This window comes from Fusarium tjaetaba (genome assembly GCF_013396195.1).
Source record: "Fusarium tjaetaba strain NRRL 66243 chromosome Unknown NRRL66243_c0000235, whole genome shotgun sequence".
NCBI lineage: Eukaryota > Fungi > Ascomycota > Sordariomycetes > Hypocreales > Nectriaceae > Fusarium > Fusarium tjaetaba.
Window position 1 is genome coordinate 27,884 of NW_023501431.1, and position 9,338 is coordinate 37,221.

Below are 9,338 nucleotides of genomic sequence, written 5' to 3' on the forward strand. Positions count from 1 at the left end.
TCACGAAATTCTTTAAAAGTTTGGCCAATAGATCGGGAAATAGAACAATCAGCAAGGGGAATCATTTACATGTGCTATCTCGCCATACTCTCATTCTGCTTCACCACCACCGGCCTGAACCTCTGGCTTTGGTGAGTCCCTTGGAGGACCGCCTTTGGGTGGGGGAGGGGCTGGTGAGTTCCTAGCCGAAGGTGCATTGTCCACAGCCCGACTCTTCTCTTCCTCCTCTTTAAAGTAGTCATCCATCAGCCTGTTAGGGTTGTGGCCATGGCGTTCCTTCTTCTTGCCAGCTCCCCTCGGCGGTGCACTCACCGGAGCATCACTTATCATCTGTGCAGGCACCAAAAAGTCTCCTGCGGGAGGGGCGGGCTCCGAGCCACCTATAGCAGGAGTAAATGCGTCCTCACTCTTCTCATTGGTGGCGCCGTCGAACATCGTCTCGCCAGGGGCATCAACGGGCTCGCTCAGAGGAGGAGGTAGCCTGTGAAGGGCTCCGTATCCAAGCACGCAACCCAGCGCTCCTTGGCCGCCCCAATCCCTACTAGGCTGTATTGTGACTTCTCTGGTGACATTGTATTCGTTGTTGTAGACCCAGATTCGCATCGGCCGTCCAATAAAGTCCTCGACGAGCTCGCCCAGGCCACCCTCGCCATATAAAGCACCCTCAGGACTGCCGAGGATGTAGTCACTGTATGGCAGAAGACCGGCGGCGTCGGCGGGGGAGTTGGCGGGGACATCGAGAACATGCCAGATGTTTGCAGCAAGGGCCAGCGGAGCGTATTGGAGCGAAAGACCGAGGGATGCAGTATCTAACGCAACAGGAGCATGGATTTCTCTCGTTCTTTGGCCCTAATTGGTGTCAGTAGGAGAGTTCAGAAGGCACGAAGTTAATAGTTTACTTTTGCATTCCATAATCCCAGGGTAACTGTGCTGCCCGCGCAATTTCTCACTTCCTGGCTGAACAAGGCTGGTTCAGGGTCTTCCTAGACTAGTTGTTAGATATAAGGAGCTTAGAGTACCTAGAATGGGCCAACATACAATAGGTCTACCATTGATTCCAACAATGAAGTCGAACCAGGGCTCGATAGCAAGCTCCAGGTTGGTATTGCGCAGCACCTGGAAGCCGAAGGAGCCTCGCTCTTGTTGCCTCTGCTGCTGGACGTCTCCGTCCAGGCGCGAGATGAAGCGGTTTAGCGCATTAAACATTGCTTCAGTGACTTTTTCTCTAGACCCGTGTGTGTGTTTATGATTGCTGGGGATCAAAGGGGTTCATGTGTTAAGTAGGTAGGTACTGTATCAAATGGAAGTATGCCAAGGGCAGATCGAGCAATCGCAAGCTGTCACTATTACAGCAGCAGCCTTGCAGCGATGGCGTCTGTGCCAAGCCCACTAGTCTCTATGTGGGGCATACTGTGGGGAGCTCATCGTCAGCCTCGTGCTCAATTTCAACCTTTGAGCTTTCTGCGACTTGCTCATGGCAAGTCTATATTTCAGTTTTTGACAAAGAATGGCTGCTTGCTGTTAATGCAAAACTCACTCGTACTATACCTCCGATCAAGATATGAGTAGTTCAGGGGTAGAAATGTCGCTGGACGACTCCGAGTACTCTCTGAAGCCCGCTGAAGAGCTGCCTCTGACTGATGATTGTCACCACTATCAAGGAAAGCATGAAGTGCCATGGGATATTCAAAAGTGAGCAACTATTGACTAACTCACTTCTCTCGATCTTGCTAATATGTTCAGATACTTTGCGCAGCGTTATTCGATTTTCTCGTTATATGACTATGGAGTTTACATGACGGACGATGCTTGGTTTGGTGTGACGCCCGAGCCAGTAGCAAAGTGAGTATACAATACCTAAACTCTTCAAGGCTCTGCTAACTCTAATCTAGCCAGGTGGCTCATGATATGTACGGTACCGATCAAAAGAAGCATATCCTGATCGATGTCTTTGGTGGTGCAGGGGGTAACAGTATTGCCTTTGCTCTCTCTGAACGATGGAGTCGCGTTATCTCTATCGAACGCGACCCTTCAACTCTAGCCTGTGCCCAGAATAACGCCAAGGTCTATGGTATCGCGCCTGGGCTAATTACGTGGGTTCTCGGTGATAGCTTCGAATACCTCGACAAGTTATTCAATCACACAGAAGAACTGCACCCAAATTTAAGAGTAAGCCTTGACGAAACAGTACTGTTTGCAAGTCCACCTTGGGGCGGCCCTGGATACCGCACTGATGAAGTATTTAATCTTTACAACATGCAGCCGTACAATCTTGACGATTTACACATTGCATACGACAGGCTGGATCACGCCTTGTTTCTCCCACGGACGAGTGATATCCGACAAATCGCCAGACTAGCACCTCCTGATAGGAAAGTCGAGGTTGTTCAATACTGCATGGAGGGTGCCAGCAAGGCCCTGGTGGCTTACCTTCCAGGCAAATACTCAAAGGTCCGCCAGTGAAAGACGCCCTCTAAAATAGATCACTGTCGCCATTCGCATACCGATGAAAGAAGGCTGAACCTGAGGAAGGGTGCTGCTGAAAGTCTCGGGCATGTGGTTGACGAGATGATGCTGCTGTCGGGGGCAACGATATTTATCTATTTGATGCCGTACATTGCCTATTCAACGGCATAGTAATATAATTTGCAGCTCGGGCAGACATCAATAGCACGTTGGTGTGTCGTTCAAGCGGGTATCCTCCAGCTTATTCAAATTGCATAAGTGGTCGATGTACAGTAGACATGGTATCATTGGCACTGTACTGTGAATGGTTGGCTTTGACTTGATCAAAACCTGTAGGAACCCCATCCACACGCAGGAATTTTCGCATCGGAGCCCAAACTTGGCAACTTGTTCTACAGTGCCAAGTACTTTTCTTCATCATGGCCAAAGATAAAAAAAAAAACGCTGACGCCAAAAAGGCAAAAAAGGTGCCGTCATATTCTGTGCTACCACGTCTACCTATGTCCTTGCCCCTCCATGCATCATGACATGTTGAACGTTTAACTAATGATCAGAATTAGGCTGAGAAAGCCGCCAAGCAGGCCAATAAGGGTGAAAAGAAGGCCAAGAATAAGGCTGCTAAGGTCGAAGGAAGTGATGCCGAAGATGTTGATCTTGATGAGGTGCTCGAAGAGTACCGAAGACAACAGGAGCAGTTCCTCAAGATCACTGAGACGGTGATTGATGCACCTCCGAGAGCGAGAGCTGCTTCAACGTTGATGGCTTCACCTCATGATAGCAATACTTTACTACTTTTCGGTGGCGAATACTTCAATGGCTCTCTCGCTCAGTTCTTCAACGATCTAAATATCTACAACATTAACAGAGACGAGTGGCGATGTGTAACTTCACCCAACGCTCCGCTCCCACGATCTGGTCATGCCTGGACCAGAGCCGGAAATCCGAACCATGTCTATCTCTTTGGCGGGGAGTTCTCTTCGCCAAAACAGGGCACATTTCATCACTACTCAGATTTCTGGAGGCTGGAGCCTGCAACGAGGGAGTGGACGAAGATTGAGAGCAAAGGAAAGGACAAGAGCCCTTCAGCTCGAAGTGGTCATCGAATGACGTACTGGAAGCAGTACATTATCCTCTTTGGTGGTTTCCAAGACACTTCAAATCAGACAAAGTACCTTTCAGATCTCTGGATCTTTGATACCGTTAACTTTGTGTGGCACTCTCCTCAACTGCCTCCTGCCCAACTCAAGCCAGATGCTCGCTCATCTTTTACTCTGTTGCCCCATGAGCAAGGTGCGGTTCTCTACGGAGGTTACTCACGTGTTAAGGCGACTGTCAACGTCAAGCAAAAGGGCAACAAGGGACCTAGCCAGGCTCAGCGAAACGTTCTTATTCCCAAGGTTCATGAAGACTGCTTCTTCCTCAGAATCTCCCAGCCTGCCACAGACGCCAACCCCAATGCTCCCCCGGTTGTTCGCTGGGAAAAGCGAAAGAAGCCTGCCAATGCTCCCAACCCTACACGCGCTGGTGCGACAATGGCCTGGCACAAGGGCCGCGGTATTCTCTTTGGAGGAGTGCACGACGTTGAGGCTAGTGAGGAGGGGATGGATAGTGAGTTTTTCAACCAGCTTTTCGCTTGGAACATTGAACGAAATCGATTCATGCCTTTGGGTCTACGAAAGCCTCGTCAACAGAAGAAGGCTGCTACTGAGCCCCGAGGCGGGCGCCGTGGTCGGGCTCAAGCAAATGAAGACGAGCTTCTGAGACAGCTTGCTGCTTTGGAGACTGGAGCTTCTCTGGATGACGCTGATGATATCGAGCTTGCCAAGAAGGAAGAGGAAAGAGACGACGACAAGCCAACAAGAGAAATGCCAGTGACCATGGAACCCCCACATGTAAGGTTTAATGCTCAACTGGCGATTCAAGACGATGTCCTCTATATCTATGGCGGAACATTTGAGAAGGGAGACCGAGAGTTCACATTTGATGATCTCTATGCCATCGACCTTGGAAAACTAGATGGTTGTAAGGAGATCTTTAGTCGGCCCGTCGAAGACTGGATCGTAAGTGATTTGGAAATGACGTATGAAATTTTGTTAGCTGACTTGAGTTTCAGGAGTCTGATGACGAGGACGACGATGAGGATGAGGATGAGGACGAGGAAGAAGATGAGGACGAGGAAGAAGCGGGGCAGCAGCTCTACACACCCAGTAAGAGGAAGAAGAAGCATGATGAGGTTTCTGAGGCTTCGTCGGAGCCTTCATCGGAGCCTTCAACGCCCTCAGAAGAGGATGAGACTGAGACTGTAGCCACTTCTGTGGACGACGGACTACCCCATCCTAGAGTACGTATTTCCCATCCTCATTTCAATAATGAGGGGTTTTCTGACTAAACAACAGCCTTTCGAGAGTCGACGAGAGTTCTTCGTCCGGACATCAGCTGAGTGGCAGGAGATTTTGATGACGAGCCTCCGTTGGAAGAACATCCAGCCCGAGACACTAGCTATCAAGGAGATCAAAGCTAAGGCCTTTGAGCTCAGTGAGGAGAAGTGGTGGGATTGTCGTGAGGAAATTGTGGCTCTGGAAGAGGAACAGCAAGCTGCTGGTATTCAGGAGGTAGTAAGCTTAGCGGAGAGAGGAGATGCTGCATCTGGTGGTGGAGCGAGAAGGAGGTAGATAAAGTTGGTTGTGGCAGCTGTTGTTTATATAAATCAATATGGGACCCTCTTCTACACCCTCTTGGTGACCTCCTATTCTCATTTTATACGACCGCTCCGTTGTTCTTTACCCGCCTATCTACTTGTTTTGGGCTCGAACCCCCCTATATGCTGGGATTCATTGTCTCAAGATTCAGCATTACAACAGTTCACGAGCATGGGAAATGATTGCCTTGAGCATTTTCTGATAGTTTCTTAGTCATGTAGTCATCAACTACCAATTCTATTTCCGGAGTCAACCCCAACGCCACGCACGCCAATCCATGATCTCCTACAATCGCCTCACATCAGGAACGCTACAACGGCTCCTCCACAACGCCAGTGGGTGACCACCTCGCTTTCTTGCCACGCGTCCATATAACCAGAGCCGCAGCTCTCTCGACAAGTCAGTTGGGAGACGCGGCCATAGGCGGGTACGAAGCACCGCCGACCTCGACCTTGGGCTCGCACTCACAGCGCTCAGCCTCAGGGACGTTGTCGATAACGGACTGGATATGACTGCCGCAACCCCACCAGGAGGTCTTCTCTGTATGCATCTTAGTACCACACTCTTGGAATTAGATACAAGGACTTACTGCAGGTTCCGCAGGTGGCTTTTTTGCACATTTTCGGGGTAGTATTCTGACTTGATAGATATCGAGTGAGTTGTGAAAGAGGAGTCTGTCTATATCGGCTCGTCGGGGTCACAAGTGGAGAGGAGAGTAAGGAATGGGGATTGGAGATTGGAGGCTTTCCACTTCCAGCATCTCCGGACACGGCGATAACTAAGCCAGGGCCAATTATTTGTCACGGATATAGTGAGTGTTTTGTGAACCAATCGGCATTTGAATGGGTCAGGTCAGAATCATGAGATGCGCTTCATGAGAGAAACTCTTGGAATACTGAAGCCTCGGCTTGTGATGTCATGATCATTCAAGAATAAATTGATATAAAATCACATAACAATGAAAATATGCTGACAACTCCTGCTAATGATCCATCCCGCGTCTTGAGAACCACATCACAATTCCTCGCCAGCAGTCTTACTCGCCAGAAGCTTGTTCTTTACAATCATTTCACTCTCAACAACTGATCGAATGAGGTTTAATGTCAGTTCCCTCCCCTTTGTAATACTCGTAGGCGAAGCATCGGCTGGGACATGAAGAAACAGGGCCTTTCTGGGTCTCTGCAGTTTCCACAGCTCAGACAGACTTGAGTAGTAGATAAAGTCGCACATAAAGTGGCCTGCGTCTTCCGATATGCGCAGATCCGCCTCCTGTGCTTCCTGTCAGTATTGACACAGTCTCGGATCTGCTCAGCTTACCGAACTGTGCTCCTGCCACAAAGGGAGTATTTCATCGAGGCTCAGCTCCGTCTCAATCTCCTCTGGAAGGCCTCGCCACGGCCAGTCATGCCTTTCTCTCTCTTCTTCTCTGTCTATGTATTCGCCATCGACATCCGGATGCTTGTACCCGTCACGGTGACCTCTCCTCTCAATGGAGTAGAATGGTCGAGGACCAGCCATTCCAATGTGGATGACAATGTCAAACTTCTGTGGCGTGTCATGGAAAGACGGCACAAGGCCTCTCACGACCCGGTAATTGACACGGATAGGCTCAGGGTGCACCACGATGCGTACCTTTGGCAGAACAACAGCCGCATGCCTCGAGTCAGGTTCCTTGGCTCGTAGCGGAGGAAGATGCAAAGGCAAGCTGTTGGCGATTTCCCATGAGGGGTTAATGGGATACTGTTCTCTGAACGGCTATAGCATCAGCGGGTTAGCAGGAGTAACACAGCCTCGTATGACACTGCATATCCCGGCCAAGGTGTCACGATCTTGAGGTTTTGCAGTGCTGTGTGACGTCGAGCGGGGTGGTCAAGCAAGCAAATGACGCTTAAGATGAGAGAGGAAGCAAAAACATACACCAAAACCTGTGACAAGCACAGTAATCTCATCAGGGTCTCCAATCTGCGAACCCATTATGCGTCGAGACTATATCTACAATATAATAAACTAGCAACCAGGAGGATGGAGAGAAGGAGGAGAATCTGGTCTTCTTGATATACTACCTTAGTAGTTAGTGGGGATGACAGGATCATCAAGTTGCCAACCTATAAATACCAAATAACCCTCCATGGGTAAGCTGAGTGAGAAGACATAGATAAAAAGGGTAAAGTTGGCTTGTCGAATCCTAAATCAGACTTAAGCTGACCTTGGTTTTTTATTTACCTTACCATCTGCTTACTCTTTTCCTTTTCTGTTCTCTTTCTTCCTCTACGAGATTTTTGACCGAGGAATCACAGATAGGTACTTAGGTACCCAATGACCAACTTCTTCAACGGGAACGGAACGGGAATTGGACCAATGACATAGCAGCGTTTAACGTTAATTCGTTACCAAGACATGCAGGCTACCAAGTTCGGCATAGGTATAGGGTAGTTACAATATCAGAAACAAATACATCATCAATGAATTGTGATCATTTAACTTATATTGTATTGGCTTATGACTGGTTTTCATGTATCATGGTAGCGGTAAGCTTGAATATTCAGTAATAGCAAGGTTTCCCTTTTACCATAGTATGTAAATTCATGACAACTGAAGCATTGCGCATCTTTAAGCGTTACATTGAACGAGAGCCTGTTGGGGTTACTTGCATATAGGGTCTTAAACATTGGAGTCAAAGGGGCAACTCGGATAAAGCTGAAGGGTTGAGCACCGAAATGAGTATACATTCGTCAACAGAAAAAGAACAAAAGTTGGAACAATGCCGTCGTCTATCCTATAATAATTGCTCATGTTTCTTGATAGACTCCCCCACTTAAGGTAGCCCCTCCATGCGGAGTTACCCAAAACAGACAACCACCAAGTAGCAGCTTGGATTCATCCTTTATAATAAACACCTTACTTCAGAGCGACTGCAAACTTTTTCATACGTATTATACAAGTTAAACGACACCGCGAAAAAGATATAAACGTTGGAATTACAAAACCTAGTGTATTTCGTGAGAAGCCAACACGAAAAGTAACCTCCAATTCATTCTGCCAGACTCTGCAGCGGTCACCACATTGTTCATCCAGATACATTACTCAAAGGATACAATGGGGTCAACTCCGGACTACAGCCTGCCCCCGCAGGAGCTTGAATTTGACGGGTTTCTCTTCGATATGGACGGTACTATCATCGACTCCACGGAAGCAGTAGTGAAGCACTGGGAGACGTAAGTGCAGCGGCAGCCACCTCGCGTCTTACGCGGCCAAGCTCAAGTGACTAACCAAGCAAAGAATTGGGAATGAGATAGGCGTTGCCCCCGAAGTTATCCTCGAGACGTCTCATGGACGACGAAGCATCGACATCCTAAAGATTCTCGCACCTGAAAAGGCGAACTGGGATTGTAAGTGACAAGAGAACACCCCGGCTACAGCAAGCATGGCAAAGCACACAAACACATGAATATGCATGGACATGTCAGACGCAAAACCTCACTTGAGGATATATCCTAGCGGACATGTATGTGCTGGCGAGGCTGGGCATGCCCCCATGCAACTAGACTATCATAGCTAGCTAGGCCGAGCGACCGCTGATCACTTCCCAGATGTATGTGACATGGAAGGACGTCTACCCAAGTACCACGGCCATGAGGCTGTCGAGATACCTGGCGCCCGTTCCATGCTAGAAGCACTTATCGCCAGATCTAGCCCATGGGCGATCGTCACCTCAGGCACCGTCCCGCTCGTCACCGGATGGCTACGTGCTCGAGACCTGCCCACACCGCGGTCGGGTCACCTCGTCACGGCAGAGTCCGTCGAGAATGGTAAACCCGACCCCGCCTGCTACCGCCTCGGCCGTGAGCGTCTCGGTCTGCAGGCGGAGGACGCCCAGGTCCTCGTCCTTGAGGACAGCCCAGCAGGGATCCGCGCAGGGAAAGCAGCAGGCTGCAAAGTTCTCGGCCTGGTGACTAGCCATACCGTTGAGCAGGTCATTGCTGCAGAACCAGACTGGGCCGTTCGAGACCTCTCTTCAGTCAAGGTGCTTCGGAGCGAGGGCGGAAAGGTGACTATCGAGATTTCAAATGCGCTCCGAACATAACTGAGCCTCGGCATTGGGTGCGTCAGCGGAGCTCATGGTGGAACTGACGTGGGTGGGTGAGAGCGAGTGAGTGAGTGAGGGAGGGAGGG

At 49.5% G+C, this 9,338-nt stretch overlaps 4 protein-coding genes across 4 annotated transcripts; 2 read left to right on the forward strand and 2 right to left on the reverse strand.

Moving 5' to 3' along the window:
- Window positions 1–90: 90 nt before the first annotated feature.
- On the reverse strand, window positions 91–1,206 carry FTJAE_10171 (uncharacterized protein; the record flags this gene model as incomplete). Its single annotated transcript, XM_037342986.1, has 3 exons — window positions 91–849; window positions 900–983; window positions 1,039–1,206. 3 exons carry the CDS (start codon window positions 1,204–1,206, stop codon window positions 91–93), a joined length of 1,011 nt encoding a protein of 336 aa, XP_037202777.1.
- A 376-nt stretch (window positions 1,207–1,582) lies between these two features.
- FTJAE_10172 (kelch domain protein) lies at window positions 1,583–5,138 on the forward strand (the record flags this gene model as incomplete). Its single annotated transcript, XM_037342987.1, has 6 exons — window positions 1,583–1,692; window positions 1,744–1,842; window positions 1,893–2,451; window positions 3,027–4,526; window positions 4,580–4,807; window positions 4,863–5,138. 6 exons carry the CDS (start codon window positions 1,583–1,585, stop codon window positions 5,136–5,138), a joined length of 2,772 nt encoding a protein of 923 aa, XP_037202778.1.
- Window positions 5,139–5,565: 427 nt separating this feature from the next.
- Window positions 5,566–7,139, reverse strand: FTJAE_10173 (pyroglutamyl peptidase type I; the record flags this gene model as incomplete). Its single annotated transcript, XM_037342988.1, has 4 exons — window positions 5,566–5,705; window positions 6,206–6,434; window positions 6,483–6,920; window positions 7,083–7,139. 4 exons carry the CDS (start codon window positions 7,137–7,139, stop codon window positions 5,566–5,568), a joined length of 864 nt encoding a protein of 287 aa, XP_037202779.1.
- A 1,122-nt stretch (window positions 7,140–8,261) lies between these two features.
- Window positions 8,262–9,249, forward strand: FTJAE_10174 (glycerol 3-phosphatase 1; the record flags this gene model as incomplete). The annotated part of the gene is made up of 4 exons (XM_037342989.1): window positions 8,262–8,380; window positions 8,445–8,554; window positions 8,633–8,670; window positions 8,725–9,249. The coding sequence occupies 4 exons, from the start codon at window positions 8,262–8,264 to the stop codon at window positions 9,247–9,249; spliced, it is 792 nt and encodes a 263-aa protein (XP_037202780.1).
- Between the last annotated feature and the right edge of the window lie 89 nt (window positions 9,250–9,338).